Raw genomic sequence first — 26,357 nt, 5'->3', positions numbered from 1 at the left:
GCCAGAAATATATAGTCTTGTCTTCAACTTCCACAAGTTATATATAGTTAGAAGGAAAAGTGTTGGTTGTGTTCCTTTTAAGGGTGAAATTCACATCTTTATGGTTGATTACTTAAATGCCAACCTTCCTATTGACTTCTGGAACCTAAGGCGATTCATTTGATGTGAATCCTGAGAAGGAATTTACCTGCTGAGGTGGATTCCCATGGTCAACCAAGGGACCAAGTTTTATAAATAATAAGAGCTGACTTACTGTGTGCTCACAGGAGCTTCGCACATATTCTATATACCAAGAAGAGCTTCCTGCACTAAGCTCTGTTTGCTTATGTCCAGGGATAAGGCAGGTCTCAAGACCTGCCCTGTCAGAACTGTTCCATAATGACCAATCAGGAGTGAAAGGGCGTGATTACAGAGGAGCATGAGAAAAATTTTAGGAGTTGATGATTATGTTCATTGTCTTGATTATGGTGGTGTATACATCAAAACATCAAATTGTACACTTTACAAATCTGTAGTTCATTGTGTGACAATTATACCTAAAAAATGCTTTCAAAAATCAGAATTGTGGGACAGGAGTGAGAAGAAGGGCTGATTGCATGGGTATAATAGAACTTCCCAGCATCAAGATAATGTTCATTACCTTGTTGAAGTTTGGGTTATTCACGTGTAGGCATTTGTCAAAACTCATTCAATAGTATTTAATACTTGTGCATTTTACAACATGAAAATGTACCTGCTTATCCCCCAAACACCCCTATAAACAAATAATAAACTTGCTTAATATAAATGCTGAATGAACTATTTTGGAATGAAGTGTATTGATGCTTGAAATTTTCAAATCCATAAAAAAGTTAGGATGGATTAATGGGTAGATAAGAGTCCTGGATAGGTTGATAAGTTTGTGATGAACTAAATAGAGTAAATTGTTGTAGATTTAGGTGGTGGGTGTCCAGAGTATAATTCTACTGACTTTTCTGTGTATTTGAAAATTTTTATAAGTAAGTGGCAGGGAAAAATTAAGTACAGGGCCCTGGAAGATATCCTGTGTAAAGTGAGTGACCCTGGATATTAGGTTTTATTACTTTCACAGTAAATCCACCTCTGCCTCCAGGTCTGCCAGAGGGTGAAAAATTAATCTTCAAGGGAGGATTTTCACTATAAGTCCAAGAGTAACAACCATAGGATTCGAAGAGAAAATAGTAGAACCTAGTGAAAAGCACTAGAGGAGAGTGCTTTTATATTAAATATTTTTAATACTTACCCAAGGACTTTTTTTGCATTGCTTTTAGAGAGAAGGGGAGAGAGAAACATCTTATAAATGCTGGAGAGGGGCAGGGACCTGTAAACCTAGGCATGTGTCCTGACTTAGAATCAAACCCATAACACTTTGGTTGCAGGACAACTCCAACCAACTGAGCCACACTAGCCAGGGCTAGAAAAAAAAATCATTTTAGCCCCTACTGGTGTAGCTCAGTTGGTTGGGTGTCATCCTGCAAAGCAAAGGGTCACTGGTTCAATTCTTGATTCCCAGTCAGGGCACATGCCTAGGTTGCGGGTTTGGTCCCTGGTTGGGGTGCAAGAGAGAGGTAGCTGATGGATGTTTCTCTCCATCTCTTTCTCCTTCCTTTCCCCTCTCTCTAAATAATAAATAAATAAATAAATAAATAAATAAATAAAATTTAAAAATCATTTTAAATGTTCAACCTGCCCATGTTTATTCTACTTTTTTATTTATAAAATCATGTTCTAGGTTAAAAAAGAGAGAGATATAAAAGAATACAAATCAGCCATAATTTTATTCTCCAGAGATGATTACTAAAATATAAGCTCCAAGTGTATTTTGTTTATTGTGTCTCCTTAGTGATTGGAACACCTGTCACTCTTTCTGTTGAATTAATGGAGATGAGTTCTGGGGGCTGATATTTAGAGGTAGAGTTAGTGTAAGGCATACTATGTAAGGCATACACAATGAGCTAAGGTAAAAATTCAGGACAAAAGGACTACATGCAGGAGATAGGGGTTTGAATCTAGCAGAGACTAAAATCTGGGAGTTCCTAGACTAGTATGTTTTGTTTGTCCTATATGACATTAAAATACTTTTTGATTAGATGCTAACCTTTAAAAACATGAGCAATTTACAGAGAAATATGAATTTCCAGCTTCTTTTGACAAGATGGAAAGCTCTGGAAACATTGGGATCTCATTCCTACATGATAAAAGGCTGGAGTTGAGCAGAGGCTGTCCTTAAATAAGCTCATCTGTTCACTGAAGTCCTCTCCAGGCTCAGCTGACTCACAAAGATTTCCCTGAAGACACTGTAGGCATTAGAGGTTGTACTATCTGATAGGAGAACTCTGGGACTTGATATTGGAAATAAGGTTAGGGCAGAGCTACAAGGCCATAGGTATCCAAATAGGGAGTTTATATTTCATTCAATAGGCAAGAGGAAGAATTAAAGTGTTTCCTCAGTTACCACTATTGTATAACAAATCATCCCAAAACTTAGTGGCTTAATACAATAATAATTTATTTAGATAATAATTGTGTTAATGAGCAGTTTGCTATGGCTCAGTTTTGTGGTTCTTCTCATCTTGACTCACTCAGAGTGTGACTGGGTCAGTTGCTGGCCCAACTACTGGGCCAGGTGGTCTAGTGTGACCTCAGCTGGGACAGGTTATCTCTGGTCCATGTGGTCCCGCATCCTCCAGCATACCAGCCCGGTTCATGTCTGGGTAGGGACGCAAGGCACGGAGGGGAGATTTGTAAGATCTCTTGAAGCCTCTTCTTGGAACAGGCACGCCATCGCTTCTACATTTTTACTGGACAAAGCCAGTCACAGTGCCAGCCAAAATTCAAATGGTGAGGAAGTGGACTCCACTTTGTTTTCATTTAAAAAAACCACTTGTGGAAAGTTTTAAGCATATTGAGAAGAGAAGAGCATATAAACCATGATGTACCCATCATCCAGATTCAACAGTTAGCAAGTCATAGCTAATCTTACTTTAACATTTTCTTTACAATTATTCCCCTCCCCCTGGATTATTTTGAATCCAATGCCAGTTTTATAATTCAGTCATTTATAAATATTTGTAAGAAAGAGTATTTCTCTTCAATAGAAGTATAATTAATGTACAATAATACATTAGTTTCATGAATAGACAGACTCCACCTTGTGATAGGAAGAGCTGCAAAGTCACAGTGCCAAGAGGTGTGGATACAGTGGGAAATACTTTTTAAAAAGAACTTTATTTATTTTGAAAAAGAAGGGAAGGGAGGGAGAAAGAGGGAGGGAGAGAAACATCGATATGAAAGAGAAGCACCAATCAGTTGTCTCTGGTACATGCCCCAGCTGGGGACTTAGCCCAGGCACGTGCCCTGACTGGGAACTGAACCAACAACCTTTTGCTTTGCTGGATAATGCCCCACTAACTGAGCCACAACAGTCAGGGCAAGAGAGATACGTTTTTATAAAACATATCACAGTTACTATCAGAGGTGTATTTTTGACAATATCATTTGGAGGGGCATATGCTCTACATGACTGGAACTGTTTTCTATTTGTGACAGAGAAGCGCTGCCTTCCTGCGCCCACAAATAACTCATGCCAATGGATGGGGAGAGGAAGATGCCCGGCTTGCACCTCTTCCAGCTTCTTGTTCAGGGACTCCTTAGTTTCCGTTTCAATCCTCAGCTTTATAAAAGTTAGACAGTTTCTCTAAGATTTCTGTGAATGAATGAACAGAGCGTTAGATAAGAGGAGAGAACTGAAGGCCAAGCTAGAAGCACAAAGATGTTTCCACACTGCACAGTAGGGTAGAAACTATACTCCCTTTGGTCCAGCTGGAGGCTAAATCATCATCTACATTCATGTCTTTGTGATTCGAAGTTCCCTCTTTCTTGGTCAACTTCTCAAATACAAGTAGCTACTCAAATAAAAAGGAAGGCTAAATTCACATCTTAATGTGAATTGGTCTCAGGTATTAGATTCTCTAATACCAGGCAGACCCTGGGTTGTAAGGGAACATAGAACAGGAAGGAAGGGAGGGAGGGAGGTCTGGAGACAAAAGTGGGGGGCAGTAATCTACCTTCCCAACACACTTTAGACTAAACAATGTCCCTTAGCACAGGGCTGCTGAAGTCCTGTACTGTTGACATTTGGGCTGTAGAATTCTTTGTTGTAGGAGGCTGTCTTCTGCATTATAGGATGTTGAATAGCATCTATCTACTAGACGCCAGTAGTATGCCCCACCCCACCCCATCTCCCCTGAGCTGTGACAACCAAAAATATCTCTAGACATTGCCACATGTTCCCGGAGGGACAAAATCATCCCTGCTGTGGACCACAAAGGAAATCTTTCACAAATCTAGAACACATGTGGGTCATGTTCTTTAGAGCAGAGAGGAGCCTACCTCTAACAGAGGGACGCCTGCAGGGCTCATATGCCCGACAATCATCAATGATCTCCTGCAACTCCAAAGGGCACTCTTCACCCAGTGGCTCCTGGTACTGGTCCACAGCCACCAGCTGGTAGATTTTCTCAGAGTCACAGCCTGGTATGGAAACAACAGGATTGGAGGCTTACGCATTGCTCTGGCACTCACACGTCCCTCTGGATGATGGTGGCTGACATCAGATGAGGGACTTTGAGTACTGAAGAAATGAGAGCTTCTAATGACTTCATTGACCGGCCCAGGCAGTGCCCATGTTGGAGAATAAAGCACCCAGAACAGCACTGACAGGGATTTTCTAGTCTGTTGGAAAGGGACCTTATCCCAGCACCACCTGAGCTAGCCTTCACACTGGTTACCTTCAAATGGGATCTTCCCAGTGACAATTTCCCAGAGGACAATTCCAAAGCTGAAAGAAAACCAAGAAACTGAGCAATCATCGTGTTTCTGTTTTTTCCACACCCCTTAGCCATTTCTTGAAACTTCAGTGAACTTTCTGATTGCCACCCAATTCCACTCAATAGACTAGATTATGATGGTCCTTGGATGTGGAGTTTAACTTGGACTTTTCTGTCCTGTTCATCTGAGCTAGAGTCTGTGCCAGAACAAGAGCATACCTGTATATTTCAGCCTTTATGTCATATTTATTATACACATTTTTCAGTCTTTCAGGCGAGACATATGCTGAGGAACCGCTTCTCTGTGCTTTTTTCTTGGTTGCACTACTGATGGAAGTCTTAGTTTTGTTCAGCTCAAATCCTGAAAGCTAAAGTAGAGAGGTGAATAGAAGGAGATGGAAGGAAACACCAGTCTTGGGGTGGGGGTAGTGGGCGAGAGGTTGGTGCCACATGCGACTGCCATCAGATGTTCTTTTAACCTCGAGAAGTATCTCCAGTGGAGTCTTATGTCTGTGTGGCTACCCTACTGGCTGGCATTATGGGTTCAGTGTACTGTATTTTCCCGTGTATAATGCACACCTATATTTTTGGCCCAAACTTTCAGGAAAAAAATCTTTTGTTTTAATTTTTTAATTCAATTATTTATTTATATTTAGAAACAAAACTCATATTCCAGGGTATTACTTTGCATATGGATATTGTTATGGCTTTCTAGAGCTACACTATTAATACATAAGCATAAATAAAAGAACGAAAAATATTTATATAGATACAGAACTAGTACTACCCATGTATAATGTGCATCCTTCCTTTTCCCTCAAAAATTTGGGCAAAAACATGTGCATTATATGCAGCAAAATATGGCATTAGGGTACACTGACCAAAAGAAACACAAAGAGTTTTCTCCATAATATGGGGTGGTGAGGATTACTTTAGATCACTGTTATAGAGCCCCTGTAAGACTTGGGAAGTTGTAGTTCTGGTATTACTGTGTTCACGTGAAGACTCAGCTCCACTAAGTGAGGGCGGACAGAGGTGCACAGAGCCACATGGCTTACTTTCTCTCAGAACCGGATGAAAAAATCTCATAGGGGCATCCCCTCTGTTCTATCTGACCCTACGAAAGAGCCAGCCTGTTCTTTTGGGTTTTACACAACAACTGTGAGTAACCCCCATTGATCCTGCATAGCCAAGGTCATGCTCTTAAAGAGCAATAACATAATTAATGGGAGCAGATGTCCTTGCTCTGTGCACACCTGTCATTAGTACCACCAGTGTGCAGAGGGCTGCCAGCCCTGAACTCAGATGTGCAAATCTAGGGGCAAGGTCAGGAAAAGGATAAGACATTCAGAGGGTTTGTCTCCTTTCTGTGCCATGTCTACGGAGCACTGACATCCTCTGACATCTGGCACCATGATACCAGAGACGAAAGGCTGAACAGCACACGTTGTAGTCAGGCGGGATGAGGACCATGAGTGATGTAAACACGGTGCTTGTGGAGCACGTATATCACACTGCGAGGAGGAAAGGCATGAGAGGCAGAAAAGACCTGTCTTCTGTTTTTGAGGGCTATCCCTGACATTCATAAGGCTGGAAGAAAGCCATCTATGGATGACAAAGAAAATAAATATTCTTTTAGCATTTGGGAATTGTAGACATTGAATGAAGCCCTTCCTCTTCTGTATGAGAATCGGACTTTTTAGTTCCAGTCCCCTGGGAACCTGATAAAGGCAGACCGTCACCTATGCTCCTAAGTAATATTGTTGAGGACAAAAAATGGTCACTAATTGGCAAATGCTTATGGACAGTGGGTATGGGGACAATAAAGAGCTGATAGAGATGCTGGGCCTTGTGGAGCCTCTATAACTGGAGTGTCCCTTGTGGGGACACTTGAAGATATGCCTGAGGAGTTGTTATAAGATAATAGTGACTTCTATGGGTCATGAGGCTTCTAGGGCTAGAGGGCCCCACAGCCACCCGAGGACAGTGCCTTTATCTAGCACCTGGGGCGGGGCTGAGAGAATATCTCCTGGATACCTGTGGGGACTCTCTCAGCTGCCCTGCTGGCAAGCTCTGCTTCCTGCACAGTAACCTTCTAAGTGATTCCAAATGCAAAGGGTGGCCTTGTGTTAGTCCTGTGGGCCCAGCTGGACCTGAGAAGACCCCCTGGTGCATATTGGAGGAACGTAGAAGTGGTGTCCAGGCGTCGAAAGGGAAAGGACTCTTAGCCCATCCCTGCTAAGTGGGTGGTGAAGGAAGACAGGCATTATACCAGCAGGCAGGATTGAATCTGTCCTGTGGTGGACACATGGAAAGCTGTCCAGGCAGGGAAACATTTGAGTTCAGTTCTAAGGGTAAGGCAGAGAATCAAGGAGGCACAGCCTTTCTGGGAAATAGGTGTCCCTCCCCCAGCACCAAAGAATCCCAGAAGCCAAACTCAAAGAGACCCCTGGAAGGCCATGCTCACCTTCACTTGGTAGCTGCTGGTTACCAGAAAGTTTGTGCTCTTGATGCTTCTGTGGAGTTGCGGGGTTTCTGAATGGTGCAGCCTGACACAACCAAAGGCAGGGAGCATTAGAGACCTTTGCACAGACCTTCCTGTGGGTCCTGACAGTCATTACCATGATGATGAGGCTGATCAGTACCATGACTTCCTCATGGGTAGCTCTTTGTCCACCGACGGGACAAGGAGGAGAAGGGCAGGGACAGGTGGGTACAAACTCCTAGACACTTTTAGCTATCTAGAAGGGCGAAGGGGCTCCAGTGCCCACAGAAATTATCTGTAGATGGCAGCTGGGAGCTGTAAACAGCAAAGAAAGCCAGATGGGGGGTGAGTGTGCAGAGCTGCTTAGAAGGATGTGAGGCCAGCTAGATGGTGCACTACCAGCACCCACTACAGCCCCAAATTACTTCTCAGAAACTCACCAGTGCAGGGAATTGAGTTAACATTAATCATTAATTAACATTAGTTATTAATTATATATAAAATAAATAGCTAGGGCTATATTTGCAAGAGTACGGACTATGTGGTATGCAAGATGACATAGTAAGAAAACTATTCTCCTTTTAAGTTCAGATTACATTAAGGAGGGAGTCTCTGTTTGGCGTCAGGTGTCGTTAATACCTCTCTAAATCTCCTCTGTACAAAGGAAGTGTAGGCCTGAACTATAGACTGGCAGGCAGCATTATCCAGACAGAATTTAGTAACATTGTTTTGATTTCAGTTATGGTCACCTATTTGTGGCAGGTGATTCTGGTTTTGGATTTATGATAGTAATAGAAAGTGTCCTTTTCTTTTATTTGGTTTTTTTAATAGTGAGCTAATTTAAGGACATTATTAAGGAAATAATACTGGCAGAATTGTGAATATGGTAAAAATCATGAAAGCTTGTGAATGACTGACCTATGGGGAATCCCTGGGTCCCCCCACAGAAACCATAGGATCTGCATGTAAGAGTAGGGTGAGTGGCCAGATAAAATAAAGGACACCCAGTTGATTTTGAAGTTTTGATAATGATTTTTTTTTAGCATAAGTATGTCTCAAAATTGCCTGGGACATACTTCTACTAAAAATTATTTTATGTTATCTGAAATTTTAGTAAAAGTATGTCTTATGTAATATTTGGGATATACAATCACTATTGATTATATGAAATTCAAGTTTAATTGAGCATCTTGTATTTCTCTTTGCTAAATCTGGCAATAGTGAGTAAGGCCTTACTTAAGAGTAAGGCCTGTCCAACTCCACAAGAGCAGCGTTCAGTGGTGTAATCCCGTGCTTCACTGGGTCAAGCGTCCCTTCCCTCTCCTGTCTAGGGTATTCTAATCAAACTAAGTCACAATACAACTCAAGGAAGCAGAGACTACCTGGGACTTCCGGCCTGTTCTCTCACCATCTCTGGGACTGTCAGTAAGGGAGGCAGACTCATTTTGTTCGTCCTGGCAGCTTTCAACCCACGTGGTACCTGAATAAGCCTCTGGCTGCTCCTATGACCAGGACGATGCGCTTAGCAAAACTGAGGTCCATGTTCCGATCCAGCAGCTCCCTCAGGGTCCCGAGCTCACAGTACTCCATGACCATGGAGAATTGAGGTGGGGTCACTGAAGGAAAGAAGATCAACCCCATCGAGAGGTCCTTACTCTGCATCCATCTCCCCCTGCCTCTACAGAGACAGACTCAGCTCCACACCATTGCTCTCCCACCTTCTGCCCCCTTCTCACACAGTCTGCATCTTGACCTCATTGAATGGGTCCAGTATCCACAGAGTTCCCACACCTCTTCTTTGTCATATGTGGCACGTCGTGATTATACATTTCTCTTAGTTATCTGTCATGCCTCCCCCACTCAGGTGTAAGCGCCCAGGGGGCAGGATCTGTTTTGTTCACACAGTGCTCACAAAGAACTTCATAAATGTGTGTGGAAGGAATGAATGATGCACATACCACGGGGGCTGGTGAGGGGAGGTCAGACCAGAGCACAGGTCCCAGGTTGTGGGCCTGAGATACAAGAACCCACACACAAAAATGGGTCAGTCACCTCACCTGCCACCCAGGGTGACAGACATCACTGGAAGTTTTCCTTTAGTCCCCTGAGGCTGTGGAGAAACTTCTAGAAGGGATAAAACAGGAGTTGCTGTGTCCCCTCTATAGGCAAGAGCAACAAAACATAACCCACAGGAGAGGACATGTTATGAGACAGAACACAGCCACATTAAAAAAAGATTAAAAAGAACCTGATGCATGAGGTTCTTGGTAAAGGGGCAGATCAACTGAAATTTTAGGTTTGATCTACACTAATGATGATCAAGGGTAGATTCCTTATTCTGGTGAGTCAGCTTTATAATGTTTTATTGCAACAAAATGCACCCATCACTCAGGCCAGCATCTGAACAAGACCTCCCTGGGTTGCCAGTGGACTGGTAGGAAAAGATGTGGCCACATTAGTGCAAACTAATGTTTAGCCCTTGGGCTGAAGCCAAATTCAAGCCCTCCTTTCCTGGAAGGGGGTAGGAACCTACACCATGGGATATAAAAAAAATTAACACTAATAATAACAACACCATGTAAATTCCACTCTTTTAGCTGTTCTTTAAAAATGCGATGCGTTCTAACATGGAAGATATATGACAGACCACAAAAGGAGGACCAAACCCAGAAGCACTCCTCACCTGTTTCATCAATGCAAATCCCAAATATACGCAGGATGTTAGGAGAATCAAACTTCTTCATGGTTCTGATCTCTTTATTGAAAGTGTCCCTCACTTCTCTGTGGGGATAAAAAGGACAATTAGGATTCCAGGACTGAAAGGTCCTTTGGAGAGCATTTAGTGTAGGGACCACCTGTGTGTGGGGGGGACCTGAGGGCTAGGCAGCATCTCCTGGGGTGAGAACTGGTGCTGCGATGAGTTTGGTCACTGACGGCAAAGTGTGGAACCCCTAAGATGTTTGGTGGCAGAATTACCATGTATGATACATGCTACAACATAAATTTACCTTGGGATTATCATGCTAGGTGAAAGGAGCTAGGTCACATACCATATTATTCCATTTATATGAAATATCAAGAACAAGCAAATCCAGCCCTGGCTGGTGTGTCTCAGGGGACTGAGTGTCAGCCTGCAAACTAAGAGGTCACCGGTTGGACTCCCAGTTAGGGTGCATGCTTGGGCTGTAGGCAGCTGATCGTGATGTTTCTCTTGCACATCGATGTTGTTCTCCCTTTCTCATTCCCTTCCTCCCTCTCTAAAAATAAATAATAATAAATAAAATCTAAAAAATTATTTTAAAAAGAACAAGCACATCCATATAGATGGAAAGTAGATTAGTAGTTGTCTAGGGCCAGAGGTGATGGGGGTGAAAACATATGGGGAGTGACTGCTAATGGCACAGGGTTTCTTTCTGGGATGACAGAAATGTTCTAAAATCACTTTATAACAATATATTAAAAGCTATTGAAGTATACACTTTAAATGGGTGAATCTTATGGTATGTAAATGATATTTCAATAAAATTATTTAAAAATACTATCCTAATCAAAATTTCAATGTGTACATTGAGGAATGTGTTACTTATTTAGCTTAGTCAACTTGAGAAAGAAGGGTCAAGAAGAGGACTAGATAATGAGAATTACGACAAAGTCATAATAAAACAAAACAGAACAAAACACAGGGTTGTGGGTGCAAAGACAAAGTGACCAGTGGAATACAATAGAGAGGTCAAAGCCAGATCCGTTGTCTAAACAGAAACTTAACAAACAATAAATGTGGCACCAGAAATCAATGGAGAAGAACATTTACTAGATGGTGTAGAGAAAATGGACTCACTGCGTACAGATAAAAACAAAACTAGGCCCTATGTAATAGGACATACAAAGGCGATTCCAGGAGGATGAAAGCCTAAATGGCAAAGATAAAACTGCAAAGTTCACAGAGAAATCTAGAACACCTGGGGGTGGGGAAGGGCACCTCAAGAATGCAAATAAAAAAACTTTGGTTGAACCAATAACATCAAAATTTAAGATGTCTGTTGAGGGACACCACCGACAAAATTAAGGTATAGGAAATATGATGACCTTTGCAATATCTAAAGCTTATAAATAATTAATTTCCACAATATATGAGGATCTTCAAATTGATAAAAATGGTGACTGTGACAGAAAGAAGGGCAGAGGATGTAAACAGGCAATACAGAGAAGTGGAAGCCCAAATAGCTAAGGCATATGAATAAATGTTCAAATTCATTAGTAAACAGAAATGCAAATTAAAATAACTACAAGATGTTACTTTATAACCATAAGGATGGCAAAAATTAGAAAGCTGGCTAACACCAAGGGTACACGGAGACGTGTAACCATGGAGCTCTCAAATAGTGCTGGATGGAGCATGGGCCTGTACCACCCATCCTGAAGACTGACCTGGAAGCACTCAGTCAATTTCACATACACATGCCCTGTGATCCATTGGTTCCTCTCCTGGCAACACAGCCCAAAGAAATGCTTATACAGGTCCATAAAAGGGTAATTACAGGAGTATTCTTTTTAGTGGAAGAAAGTTAGAAATTGGTTGGGTTCCATCATTGGAAAAATAGGTACAATATGGATCTATGCCAGTCGGCAGTCAGGAGGAAAGGGCTACAAGTATAATACATGTTCCGTGATGCTGAGTGAAAAATGCAAGAATAGTAGGCAATAGACTTATAATACTGCCATTTGTGAAAGTTAAAAATTCACGCGCATATAATAACCTATGTTTTGCAAAAACACATGCAAACAAAACATACTGTATTGTCTGTGAAGGGGATGGGGAACTGAGAAACAGAAATGGACGGGACTAAATTTTTTTAAATAACTAAATTCATGAATAAAAGAGAAAAGATTGTGGAACTGAAGGAAGTCATGCATTTAAGTTTGGGCTCTGCTCCTTAAGAATAGAGGGCAAGTCATGTAACCCTTTGGGGCACGGTTCCCCCACCTGAAAATTGAGACAGTGTGCTTCTCCCCTTGGGGAGTTATGGGGAGGAAGTGGAATGATACACGAGAGAACTATACAAAATGACTCACCCAATGTTTCTGGCCTGGATGTTTTTGAATACTTTTATGGCCACTGAAGATTGGTAGTATTTTCCTTTAAAAACTTTGCTGAATTCATTTTCCCTTAGCGGGATCCCATCGACTTCTGAAATCTCTTCCTTCTTAATCTCCTTGGTTTGATATTCCGGGATCTTCTCTATGAATTTCTGTAAGTCTGACCATATGACTGAAGGAAATAAAGAGTCAATGAGCTGAGGAAGGTATCCTATGGGAAGAGGTGTCTCAGTAAACGTGTGAGTGGGAAGCTCTATGCCATGAAGCAAAGCTGGCCTGGAGCAACCTCAGAGCTTCTGTGATTGACTCATCCTGGGGGAGAGGTTCCAGTGCCTCTGAGCGACCAGTAGAAGCACTGGATAGTTATCAAAAATATATCATGCTTTTCCTTTCCCTCCTCTTCAAATCCCATCTCTTCAGCCTAAACCTCCATCTCAATCCATCTCTCTCATTTTGGAGTTCTCACTCCTACTGCCACTTGAACTTGGCACTTGAACATTTAGCATTGTGTCTAGTCATTTCAATTCCAATTGAATACACACTTCAAGCTCAGTAATTCCACTGCAGGTGTGTGTTCACATGTCTCCCTTTCCTCTCCTTTCCCCTGCCCTGTGGCTGTGGGCTTCTGAAAGGCAGGGTCTTTCTCTGCATTTTGCTTTTCTCTAGGCACAAGGCTCTGGCATAAAGCAGATACACATCTGTCGGATACAGAGTGATGAAGGAATATTTTAAATCTGATTTGAATTTGTTCTCAGAAATTCAGCAAATGAAGCTTTGAGGCTATTAGAGGAAATTGTCAGCACATAGGTGCTAGACGATACCTTGCTGGTCAAGAAGTTCCCTTCAAATGCTACTCCATGGAAAGAAGCCTGGGCTGGTCACGAGCACACCTCAAAGCCATGGGCTGTCTCCAACCATCCAGCCCAGAAAATGGACAGGGATGGGGGTGGGGGCAGGCTGGATTCCTACTAAACAAATGACTTCTGGCTTGGGGACAGTCAGAAGTGTCAGGGCACAAGGTAACTCACAATGCCTAATGATCCTCATGACTTTTTTCTTTTCATTCTCAAAGATTTTATCCACATTGATTTCCAATTTTTCCACTGAAGCTTCAATACTTTCATTTCCTGCAGGAAAAAAGAGTTAGCAAATACTCAGAAATGCTCATTAAAAGCATATGGAGATCCCCCCCACCCTTTTTTTTTTTTACCTATCACATTCATTGTAGTAGGAATTACCACTACAGCTCATGAATATTCAGCTTTCTGCTTCTAAGCACACAGCGAGTGCCTGTAAGCATGGCCTTGTGACTCGCTTTGGCCCAGAAGTGAGGTCAAAGAAATGTCACGGAAGCTTGTGTCCACATGAAAGTGCTGTGATATCGCAAATTCCTGGAAAGGACAGTTACCTTGGAGAGTCTCCTGGACTTTGCCTGGCTAGGAAATAAACTTTTTTTTCTTTAAGACACTGAGTTTTTAAAACCACAGTATAATCTAATCTATTTTCATTTAAAGATTATTTATTTATTTATTTTAGAGCAAGGTGAAGTGAGGGAGAAAGAAAGGGAGAGACACATTGATTGGTTGCCGCTCACATTCCCTCAACTGGGGACCTGGCCTGTAACCCAGGCATGTGCCCTGACTGGGAATCGAGCCAGCAACCTTTCAGCTCAAAGGCCAGGGCTTAACCCACTGAGCCATACCAGCCAGGGCTATCCTTATTTATATATTCAGAAGTACATTTAAAAATGGCTAAAAGCACTATATAGGGTGGCCAATTGTCCCTGTTTTCCTGCGCTGAGGACATGGGACCTTCAGTGCTAAAACCAGGAAAGTCTGTGACGGAGGGAAGTGTGGAGAAACAGCCCGTCTCAGACACTGTGGTAGGACAGACAACCTCTTTGGTAGCCTCTGTGGGAAACTGGCAGTCTGTCTCAAAATAGAAAATGCCTATACTTTTTGACACGGCAATTAGATCTGCTCATAGGAAATGTTCCTAAAGGTATTCTGAAATGTATTCAAAGACGCTTAAGGCAGGATTATTTACAATTGAGAAAAATCGGACACAATTTAAATGTCCATCAATAGAGAGCTGCTTAAATATATCTGGTCCATATATACCAAGGAATACTTGATAACCCTATGGGAATTCATATGGAAGGGTATTCAAGATTTAAAGAGAAAAGCAAGAAGCAGAACAGTGTATGCAGGATGCTGCTGACTGTGTAACAGTGACAACAAAATCTGCATACTTCAGTATCTGGAAGGCTGTTCAGGAAACTGGTGTAGGAGATTGTGTCTAGGAAGGAAACAGGCCCCTTGAGGTGAAGGGTGAGAGGGTGAAGGGCAAAAGGGGCATTTACATCTCGTGCTGGGCCCTTTTTGTACTTCTTGTACTATGTTAATATATTCCTTGATTAAAGTGTTTCTTAAAGACTGAAAAGCAAAAACAGAAGTAAATCCTGTTCTCCAAGTTGACGACACCAGCATGCCTCCTGCCTCCACCAAGAAGCTGATTGTAAGTGCTGAAGGTCAGGAAGGCTGGGGGCCACTCCTGCCTTACAGCTGGGTCAGCCTCTGCACACACAGCCCACCCCCAGTCCCTGACTCTCTTTCTCCCTGTTGGGTGTTTGGTTGGGGGATTCCAGGTGTCTCACTTTCCGCCATCCCCAAAAGGACCCATTTTGCCCGCAGGTCTCCTCCAGACCTGGTTTGTCCTATTGGAGTGTCTCCTGCTGACCTGACTGGGGATGGACCACCCTCCACATCAAGGTGGCAGAACTGTTATGCTACTGGGCTTCAGTGCCCAGAGGGTTCATTCAAATGTCCTTCACCCTCTCCTCACCTCCTCTCTCTCCACCCACAATCCTTGCAAAAGGGAACAGTTTGGAATTCATAACATGAGGGGTTTACCCCATAGCAAAGGGGTAAAGAAACCACATTTCTTCCATCCTTCCCCTCTGTTCCCTCTTCTGATGGCCCTGGCCCCACTGCACCCCTACTCCAACCCAGCCCATGTTTCATCTCCTTAGAGTCTTGTCTTGCACTAAGCCACCTAGTTCAAGGGCCACTCTAGTTCAAGCCACTGCCATCAAACTGATCTCCTAATTGGGCTCGCACTTCTACTCTTGCCCCCTGGGGTATGTTGAATTATTGGTCCCAATTCCTCACTCCTATGTAGTAGTATTACACATCCATACCCCAGCCACAGCTTCATAGTGGGCACACTGTACTTCCCTGCCCCTTCACATGGAGCTTGGCTACATCACTTGCTTTGAATAGAAGAGGATACAAGTAGAAACTTGAAAGGTGCTGGCACCGCTGGGCTTGCCTTCTTGCGTTTCTGCTGCAAGAATAACATTCTCCAGGTACTCACTGCTCCTACAGTCTTGGCTCCATAATGAGACACAATTAAACTGACTCGAATTGGACCCACTGCCTGGAGCCAAGCCCTCCTGTTGTCAGGAGAACCCCAGTGGGCCCAGGTCTTCGAGCAGGAAAATTCATGACTATTGTTTTAAGCCTCTGAGTTTGGGGATGTTTTGTTATGCAGTATTAGTGCAGGAACTAACACGTACCACTTCAGGTGATTGCCACAGGACAGCCCATGTGATGCTTCTTCAATACAAATCAACTCAGGACAGGCCCACAGTTAAGAACCTCCCTTCACTGGCTTCCTATGACTCAGAACGAAATCTAAATTTCTCATCATGCCTTCACGGCCCTGCATGACCTTGCTCCTGTAGCTCCTGGCCTCGTTCACCTTGCACTGCTCTCTCTTCTGTGCCTACGACAGCAAAGCCGTCCTGGTCTTCCAGCTGTTCCTGGCACTTGCCACATTGATTCCTATGTCAGGGTCTTTGCATCCCATTTTCTCTGCTGAGAAGGTTCCCTTCCCTCCTCTTCGTAGGCTCTGCTTCTTCTATCATTCAAGGTATTCGTTCCAACATCACCCAGTCAGAGAAGCTTTCCCTGAACACTCAATCTGCACCCAGTCACCTTCTATTTCACTGCCCTGCTTATGACTTACATTGCTGTTAGATAAAATGACTTATTGAGCCCGCTAGGTGCAGACTGTATGTCCCATAAAGGCCGAGATCTTGTCCACTTTGCTCTGTGCTGTATCTCAAACACTTAGAACAGTACCTGGCATATGGCAGATATAGTCACACGCCTTATAACAATGTTTCAGTCAGTGATGGACCGCATATACCATGGTGGTCCGTACAATTATGATGGAGCTGAAAGATAACTGTGGCCTAGTGATGTTGCAGCGCAGCACACTGCTTATGTGTTTGTGGTGATGCTGGTTAAACGAACCTACTGCATTACCAGTCGTATGAAAGTACAGCACATACAATCATGTACAGTATATAATACTTGATAATAAATGACAAGGTTACTGGTTTATGTATTTACTGTACTACACTTTTTTCAAAAATTGTATTTAATTTTAGACAGAGGGAAAGGGAGGGAGAAAGAGAGGAACAGAAACATCAATGTGTGGTTTCCTCTTGCACGTCCCCTACCAGGGACCTGGCCTGCAGCCCAGGCATGTGCCCTGACTGGGAATTGACCTGGCAATCCCTTGGTTCATAGGTTGGCACCCAATCTACTGAGCCATTCCTGCCAGGACTATACTATACTTTTTATTACTATTTTAGAGTGTACTCTTTCTACTTGTAAAAAAAAGTTTATTGTAAGACAGCATGCCATGTTATGCCAGTAGTAACTTCCTGTATCTCGTGTTGACTGTGTCTCTTGATTGCATCCTATTCCCCTGTGCTTTACTTATAGCACAGGGGAATAGGATGCAATCAAGAGACACCAAGAAGCAGACCGTAAGTGCTGAAGGATCTGGAGGAGACCTGCGGGCAAGATGGGTCCTTTTGGGGATGAGGGAAAGTGAGACACCTGAAATCTCCCAACCAAACACCCAACAGGGAGAAAGAGAATCAGGGACTGGGGGTAGGGTGTGTGTGCAGAGGCTGACCCAGCTGAAAGGCAGGACCTTCCTGACCTTCAGCACTTATGGTCCGCTTCTTGGTGGAGGTATCTTTACCTCAAGCCACAGGCACAAGCCACAAGATTTTTGGCTTGTGCGGTGGCATGCTGTACAGCTTGTGTCCTCGGAGCAATAGGCAGTGCCATGCAGCCCAAGTGTGCAGCAGGCTAGACCATCTAGGATTGTGTAAGTGCACTCTGATATACACACATCGACGAAATCACCTAAGGGCACATTTCTTAGACTGTATCCCCATCATTAAGTAGTGCGTGACTGTACTCAATTCATGTTTGCTTAATTAGTTAATTCCCCCCTGGGTAATTTATATATTAACAGAAGGTCCTGGAGAAACTAAGGCTGGAAGGAATTAGTTCCTGGAATTCCAGGTGTCACATCACAGCGAGTATAGAGAGGCAAAGAAGACTTATTAGTGTCAACACCTTCCCCCCCCACGACTCTGGCCCCCACCATATCTGGGCCCAGGGATGTTTGGAGGTCTGAGTCACACGAATAAACATTTGCTCAAACTCCTTCAGCCTTCCTGCTCCTTCGGTAAATCAGAATGAGACTAGCTCTGGCTGGTGTGGCTCAGCAGACTGAGTGCCAGCCTGTGAACTAAAGGGTCGCCAGTTTGATTCCCCATCAGGGCACATACCCAGGTTGTAGGCTAGGTCCCCAGTTTGGGGGGTGCGAGAGGCAACCAATTGATGTTTCTCTTGCTCAGCAATGTTTCTCTCCCTCTCTTTCTCCTTCCTTTCCTCTCTCTCTGAAAATAAGTAAATGAATTTTTTTTTAAAAGAAGGAGACAAAATGAGACTAAAATGTCCCAAAATAAACCTTACCACTTAGGCTTTGGAGGACTTGCCAATCTTCCTCTGCATCCTGCTTATCTTCCTGCTCCCAGCTCCCTCCTTGGCTGCTGCTTGAAGTAGGCACCAACTGATACACCTGAAGCCTCAGTGAGAGCTCCCTGTGGACATCATTCAACTCCCTGTTTATGTCTTTAAAGAGTACTTTGTCCCTCCCTGCAGTTATAAACTTAAAGGCGTTGGATTTACTGCTAAAATTATCTATCTGCGTCTTAGCTTTCTCTAGGACAGCCTGGAATTTGTCCAGGGCAGTGGTGATCACGTCGGGCAGGTTCCTGTCTCGGTCCCGGAGCTCTTGCAGAGGCTGCAGCAGGCCTTGGATCCGGCTCTTTAGACGCCGGCACTGTCCCTTGCAGTGCTGCATCGTGTCACACTGGTTGTACACGAACTGGCCTAAGGAGATGACAGCCCCCAATTTATCCATACCTGGAAGAAACTGATGAAATTTGTTAGAGCCTCAGAATCTCCTGCATATTTACTACTGGACTCAAGAGTGTCTGTGACTGGAGTGGCCGAAGAGGTCTCCCCACAATTTCATGTAAGACAGAGATGGTTTGCTGTCCACCAAAATTCGTTCTGCTCTTCCATAATAACAGTGTGGCTGAAAAGTGTCAGCCCACCTAGGACCGTATCTCCCAGCCTTCCCTGAGGCGTGATGTGGCTGTATGACTAGTTCTCACCAATGGGGTGTGGTGGATATGTTATGTACTACTTTGAGCTGAGGCAGGTTTGTCTCCTCTACATACTATCAGCTGGATGCATTGGATGACACAGCCCTGGGGGCAGGGGTAAGGCCCTGAGAAGGAAGGTGGAGCCTCAAGAAGGCAGAATCCTGGATCCCTGAATCATCACTTGGAAGAAGGCTGCTCACAGACCTGGACCATCTACCATGGACTGTTAAGTGAATGAAAAATAAGCTTCTATTGCACTTGAGCCATTATATCTTGGGGTCTACTCGTTATGTCAGTTTAGCCTATTCTAACAAATTATCCTGCCAAAGTATAGGGGTGACCACAGCATGGTGGGTTGGAAAGCTCAGGGCCCATCTGAAGAAGGCCCGAGTTACTCAGCAAAGATAAAGGGCCCAGTGGTGGATGACCTTGCATTTTTAAAGGAGCAGTCAGAAATCTGGATTTTTATGTCAAAGCTCTTGATTTAAAATCTTGCAACCAAGTAAAAAATGCTTTAAAAACTGTGCAGTCCAACACTGTGTGGGTCAAATAAAATATGACTGCCCCCTGGATATTGCCTGTGAAGCCCCTGTTTGCAACCTTGGCCACAGTTGGCCAAGGACATTCAGGATTGTACTAGAAGTTGGTTTCTGTGGATCTCCACTTTTCCTTTCTACCTCTTTTCCAATGCTTGAGCATCCTTGTCTCCCTAGTCCTGGCCCCCGACTCTCTCTGTGGTGTTTTTAGCAAGCTGTTAATTTGTCACAGCCTCTCCATTGGCCTCGGCATCAGTAAGACTTCACGTTGTGAATGCTGCCCCCCTCAGAGGCATCTGCACTAAAGACTCAGAGAATGTCCAGTCCCAGAGGAATCGTGGTGGACATCTGTGTTGCCTTCGCAGCTCCCACTTCTTCTCTGCTTCCTATTACTCCTAGATCTTAAGTGACTGTCTGCTTCTCCTCCACTCAGCAATGTGTTTGAAGGGAGCTCGCCTCATCCCTGGTTCTAGGGGTTAAAGTTGATATATCTAAACCAGCGGTTCTCCATTGAAGGTGATTTTGCCCTCCAGGGAATTTCTGCTCCAATGTGGAGACATTTTTAATCACCACGACTGGGAGATGGGTGCTCTTTACATATACTGAGTAGGTGTTGGGGTGCTGCAATGCATTGGATAGACCCTCCACAACAGAGAATTATCCAGCCCAAAATGTCAATAGTGCAGGGGTTGAAAAATCTTGATCTAACCATCAGACGATTCCTAGTAGCCTGTTGCAGTGATTGATTCAAAACTGGGCACCTGGGCTCACTTGAGTGGAGGGGAATGTTTGCTGGGGAGATTCCTGGATCCCCTAAGGCGGCCCAGGAAGGCAACTCCTCTAACTCTCTCTATTATCTGAGTATAACTGAGAAAGCATGGGGCCCCAGTCCTAAAGCCTTGGGAAGAGGCAACCTACAAATGACAGAACGCAAAGAAAAGGGTGGGATCTGAGTCCTTGACAACACTCAGCCACTGGTTTGAACCGACTCTGAAGTCTACCCCATTTCTGTTACATGTTTCATGAACCAGTAACCTTCCTTATTAGTAAGCTAGTTTGAATTAAATTTGCTACAGTAATACCTGTTGTACTAATACCTTTAGTACTAAAGTAGTACCTGTAACTAAAGGCCACTGGGTTCAGTAATGAATGATGATAATGACAATGACCACAAATCTCTGTACTCACTATATGCTAAGTGCTTTAGAACCATGAGCTCACTGTCTGTAGATGGAGATATTGAGGCTCGAGGAAGTTGCATGGAAATAGGTACAAGACCATGGAAACAGTTTCCAAAGTACTTTTACACAGAGTTCATCTCAACAGCTCAATGAAGCAGATGGGACACCTATCATCACCATTTTACAGATCAGACAACAGTTTGGATGACTTAATTGGCCTGAAACCCAAATCTGGGGTTAAAGCATGCAAAAGAAACTAGCGGAAGTGAAACCAACTAAGCAACCAATTGATATACTTTTGTTTTCCTCGCCTTAAAGTTATACAGATCTGGCAAGGTAGGTAACAGGTACTAAGGCATAACTAAAAAGACTCTGGATCTCAGGCTACCCAGTTATTCCCAGTTGCTAAGCAGATGCCTTCAAGGCCATTTCTTGGGACCCATGAGGGCAATGGATGGGCTTTTACACTTTTCTCTGGTCCACTGGAGACAAAAGCAGACGTGAGAGTGTGGTTCAAGGAATCTTGTGGATTTCAGTTTCACAGCGTCAGGCTCCAGTGACCTCACTACCAGCTTCATCAAAAATCTACATCTCAGCCAAAACTAATCAGAAAAGATAACATGGAAAACACTTCACTCATAAAAGTGACAACTTAAAACAAGAAATTTACAGGAAAAATGATGATGCAGTATGAAGAAGACCACACAAAACAAAGCTTGAAGAAATGAAGAGAACTGTTATATTTCTGGCTGGGAAGATTAAAAATGACAACCCTGACAATCCTCCTCAAATTTAAACCCAATTTAAAGCAATTTCAATGGAACTCCCAGTGGTGTATTTTGGTATTGAAACTAAATGATCCTAAAGTTAATTTCAAAGAGGAAATTAGTAGGGATAACCAGGATTTAAAAATAAATAAATAAATTTTATCTATGTGAAAAATAAATAAGTAAATAAAATTGAAAAGAAAAGTAAATAAATAAATTTAAAAATAAATAAAAATAAATTTATTTATTTAAACATAAATAATCTTATAGGACTTACCTATAAGATTAAAATATGTTAAAAAATTGTGATTACTGAAATTGCTTAGGGCTTATTAAGTGCTGATAAAGATATCAAATGGATAAAAGGGACTACAAATACATGTATATTTTGGGTCAACAATGCAAATTTCCAGGAACTTACGTTGTAGAAAAGCTTGAATGTGTATCACTAGATACTAAGATTGCTGTATATATAGGATGTAAAGCTGCCAACAAGGAGGGAAGAAAAGTTACTATTTTTTAAAGTGAAAAATCTTTAAATGGTACTAAAACTATATATCCATAAATAATCTGCTGCCCTTCCTCCCAGGAGCATGGCTGCCCCTTCCCCTTCCCCCCTCCTTCCCTCACAGGTGGGCATCTCCTAAACCCTAAGGGTCCCCACCAGGCTTGCAGCCAGGGAGCACCGGGCGGCAGCAGCTCCTCGGGGCTGACCCCTGCCCCTGCCCCTAGACCCCCCTTTCTCTGACTTCTTAGCCAAAACAGCCAGCCCAGGCTCATTTCCCCGCCTAGTTCCTCTCCTTCTGCTTCTTCTATGCCAAGCCCTTCCTTGTTTCACTGTCCCCAGCTTTAATAAACGTCCTCTAAAAATTCCCTGGAAAAAAGTAATTAATATTTCCTCTTCTCAAAAAAAAAAAAAAAAAAAGAAAGAAAGAAAGAAAAAAGTATGAGGCACCCCCTTTTTTTGATGAGATAGTAGTCTTTCTCCTTGTGCCTAAAATGGATCCCAGAATAGGAAGAGGGAATTATTAAGTTCTGGAATCATCTACCTCGGCAATTTACGCCACAGACAACGTGGAGTTTGTCTGTCTTGGGTTTCCTGGACAGTTCTGCTGAGCGGGTTCCGAGGCCCCTCCGACCCCCACCCCATCCCCACCCTGTCCCCACCCCATTCCACGTGGTCTTTGGCAGAAGGCAGTCAGAGACCCGAGCAGGCAGCTCCCCACCATTGCGGGGGAAATGAAACCAACTCAGTCATGAGTTCAAGGAAAGCAAACAGTGGATCGCCACTCCACCACCCTCAACAGCTTCTCCCGCCACCACCACCCACAACACATCTCCCCTCCCAGTCCAGGCATCCAACCGCAGCCCACTGCCCTCGCGCCCCAGGACGGCCCCCAGACTCACCCTTGTCCTGCCTGAAGGCGCTCAATCTGTCCCGTGCACAGTTCCAAGAAGACCACTCCGGCTAATCGGTGCCTTCTGCCCGGGGAGAAATCTGAGTCCCTGAGCCTCCCTCCCTTCGGTGCCCTGCGCTCCCGCGCTCTCTTGCGCTCCGTTCTGCGCTCCCGCTCCACCGGACACGGACACGACCGCAGCAGCAGCAGGGTTGTCCTTTCCCCAGAAGGAAGACCTCGTTGGGTGCTGCGCCTGAACGAATTCTCCCAATCAGCTTGTTGAGGTCCTGCGCCCTCCAGAGGCCACCGCCCCTGGGCTGGGGCCTGGACTGGAAAGTGTGACAGGCCTCGGAGCTTTTCACAGGGTTTTCGATGCCAACCGCTCAGGGCCCTGGCTCCCAAGAACCCCTTCTCTGAGAAGTTCCGAGTGAAGTCTTCTTCCTCCCTCCCGGTATTCTCCTCCTACCCTTTCCACGCTCTCCCACCTTCCCACGTTTCACTCAGTAGCTGTTGATAGAATACAGTAAGGCCTCCCTGAACATCTCCCCACAGTGTGATTCAAGGGAAAGCCACGAATAATGAAACCAACTTTACGACAGGCTGAATGATATAAATAAGAGTTTAGTTACTACAGCATATTTCTGGTCACAAAAACAACACCAAACTTCCAAACACCCCAAAATACTTCTAATATTAAACATTGGGGGGAAAATGTGAACTCTACATACACATAAGAAAGATTAATAAAAGCAAATAGGACCATTCTTTTCCAACCTGCTTATTCCAGTTTAGGGTCAGGTGGCTGGCACCTCTGCCCCAACCTCAGAGCACAGGGTGGGACCCCACCCCCACAGGACGCCCTTGGGCCCTTTCATTGCAGGGCGCCCGCATACCCAACACCACGCTCGCCCCGTCCGACTGGGACGACATGGGCAGGCCGGTTCCGCTCACGCCCACATCTTTGGGATGCGGGAGGAAACTGGGGACCCCAGAGAAGACCCCCACGGACAGTGGCGGCGGTTGCGAAGCGCTTTTTTCCCCTTCCATCGGTGTTATAACAAAACCACACTGAACAAATCTGTTATTTGAGGATCTGTTGTATTCACTGGTGCCAGGCCCTCTGCTTTGGGCTGGGAATTCAGAAAAGGATGTAACGTCCCAGAGAAGTATTATAACCAGGACACAGAATGGGAAGGATTTGATGAGCAAAGCAGCATGTGCCTGCTTCTCTGTGCCTGAGGGTATTTGGGGGTGGGGGTGGGGTGAGTAGACAAACCTAAGTGGGAAAAAATGACTTCCTTCTCTAAGGTCACTGCAATGCATTCTGTTACAGTGTGGGACATGTTTTAGCTAAGTTAGCTGTGTCCCCAGCTAGAAAGTCTCAGTGATGTCATTCATGTACTCATCCGACCATTTTCCTATGAAGGGACAGAATTGGGCTTCTTGGAGTGGGAAGGCGGGGGGTGGAGGAGACCTAGGGCCTTTGTTTACTCATTGATTTGTCTCTGCTTCTGTTCTCCATCTACTGCATCATCAGTTTTCTTCTTACCTTAGGTCAGGTTCCCTAGAAACAGCCTGAGAAAGAAATTCAGGTACAGGAGCTTTATTGAAGGAAGGCGCTCGGGATGGGGAATAAGATACGACAGGGAAGTATAAAAGTTAAGCAAGGAAGTTGTCCCTGGAGACTAGCTTCAGCCAGATTCCATGGTGAGATTTGGAGCATGAAGCTCTGGGATGAGAAGCAGCTTCCACTCTGCCCAGCACAGATCACAAGTGAGGTCACAAAGTTTTAACAAATTTAAGAAAATTAAAATCTCATGGCTGGTGTGGCTCAGTAGATTGAGTGCTGGCCTTTGAACCAAAAGTCGATGGTTCGATTTCCAGTCAGGGGCACGTGCCTGGGTTGCAGGCCAGTTCCCAGCAGGGTATGCCTGAGAGGCAACCATACATTGATATTTCTCTCCCTCTCTTCTTCCCCTCCCCTCTAAAGATAAATAAATAAAATATTTTTTTAAAATCATGCCAAATATTTTTTTGGCCACAATGGAATAAAACTAGAACCCAACAGCAGAAGGAAAACTGGAAAGTACACAAATATGTGGAAATTAAACAACTCTTTTTATTCCTTTTTTTTCTGTTGTTGCTCAAGTACAGTTGTGCCTGGAAATTAAACAACTCTTGAACAACCATCGTGTTAAAGAAGAAATCGAAAGAAAATTAGAATATGCCCTGAGACAAATGAAAACGAGACACAACACACCCCTGCAAGAAAACAAAATTACAGGCCAATATTTCTAACCTACGTTGATGCAAAAAATCCTCAACAAAACACCAGCAAACCAAACCCAACAGCACGTTAAAGGACCCTACGCCATGACCAAATGGCATTTACTCCTGGGCAGCAAGAATGGTTCAACACATGAAAATGTATTAATGCGATACACCATGTTAACAAAATAAAGGATAAAACACAAGATCCTCTCAATAGTTGCATAAAAACAACTTTGCCAGATTTAACACTATTTCATGACGAAACTCTTAATGAAGTCGGAGCAGGAGAAAACTGTCCAAACATAATAAAGACCACATGTGACAAGCTCCCACCTAACATACTCAATGGTGAAAAGCTGAAAACATTTCCTTTAGGATCAAGAATAAGGCAAGGATGCCCACTCTCCCCACTTCTCTGCCACATAGTAATGGGAGTCCTAGCCAGAGCAATGAGCCAAAAATGTAAATAAATAAAAAATAAAATGTATCCAAATGGGACAGGGAGAAGTAGAGTTGTGTCTGTCAATGACAGGATTTTATATACAGAAAACTCTAAAGAATCCATTAAAAAGACCAGAATAATCAAATTCAGTGAAGTTGCAGGATACAAAATTAACCTACAAAAATCTGTTGTGTTTCTATTCATTAACAACAAACCATTTGAAAAGGTAACCAGGAAAACAATCCAAATTACAACAGCATCGCAAAGAACAAAATACTTAGGAATAAATTAACTAAGGGGGTGAAAAAATTGTACACTGAAAACTACAACACATTGATGAAGCAAATTTAACAAGGCACAAACAAATGAAAAGACATCCCATGTTCATGGATTGGAAGACTTAATATTGTTAAAATGTCCATACTACCATAAGTGATCTATAGATTCAATGCAATCCCTATCAAAATCCCAAAGTCATTTTTTTTACAGAAATAGAAAAACAATTCTAAAATTAAATATGGAACCACAAAAGACCAGAAATAGACAAGTCACTCTTGAAAAAGATGAACAAAAGTAAAGGTATCACACTTTCTGACTTCAAAATATATCACAACATTATGGCACTGGCCTTAAAGGCCAACATATGGATCAATGGAATAGAGTAGAGAGCCCATAAAGAAAGCCACATTTACATGATAGACTGCTCTTTGCCAAGGGTGCCAAGAATATGCAATGGGGCAAAGATAGCCTCTTCAAGAGACAGCATTGGGGAAAACTGGAAAAAATGCAA

The 26,357-nt window shown here is 43.6% G+C and overlaps 1 protein-coding gene across 8 annotated transcripts; it reads right to left on the bottom strand.

Moving 5' to 3' along the window:
* Positions 1 to 2,506: 2,506 nt before the first annotated feature.
* MLKL (mixed lineage kinase domain like pseudokinase) lies at positions 2,507 to 23,110 on the bottom strand. 8 transcript variants are annotated; one of them, XM_053666709.1, is made up of 13 exons: positions 22,865 to 23,110; positions 21,879 to 21,942; positions 18,276 to 18,738; positions 18,089 to 18,199; positions 13,458 to 13,556; positions 12,406 to 12,601; positions 10,016 to 10,113; positions 8,813 to 8,948; positions 7,315 to 7,396; positions 5,067 to 5,215; positions 4,809 to 4,858; positions 4,411 to 4,551; positions 2,507 to 3,724 (listed from the first exon to the last, which is right to left on the bottom strand). In XM_053666709.1, the coding sequence occupies exons 3-13, from the start codon at positions 18,724 to 18,726 to the stop codon at positions 3,681 to 3,683; spliced, it is 1,557 nt and encodes a 518-aa protein (XP_053522684.1). In that variant the 5' UTR covers positions 18,727 to 18,738; positions 21,879 to 21,942; positions 22,865 to 23,110; the 3' UTR covers positions 2,507 to 3,680. The 8 variants fall into 8 exon arrangements, with proteins under 8 accessions (XP_053522684.1, XP_053522689.1, XP_053522688.1 ...); XM_053666714.1 differs by having other exon boundaries at positions 12,406 to 12,589; XM_053666713.1 differs by having other exon boundaries at positions 18,276 to 18,728.
* Between the last annotated feature and the right edge of the window lie 3,247 nt (positions 23,111 to 26,357).

The sequence above is a fragment of the Artibeus jamaicensis genome, unplaced genomic scaffold (genome assembly GCF_021234435.1).
Source record: "Artibeus jamaicensis isolate MK-2021 breed Jamaican fruit bat unplaced genomic scaffold, CSHL_Jam_final contig_464, whole genome shotgun sequence".
In the NCBI taxonomy this organism is placed as follows: domain Eukaryota; kingdom Metazoa; phylum Chordata; class Mammalia; order Chiroptera; family Phyllostomidae; genus Artibeus; species Artibeus jamaicensis.
The sequence above is the reverse complement of the archived record's forward strand: the minus strand, read 5'-3'. Positions and strand labels throughout refer to the sequence as shown.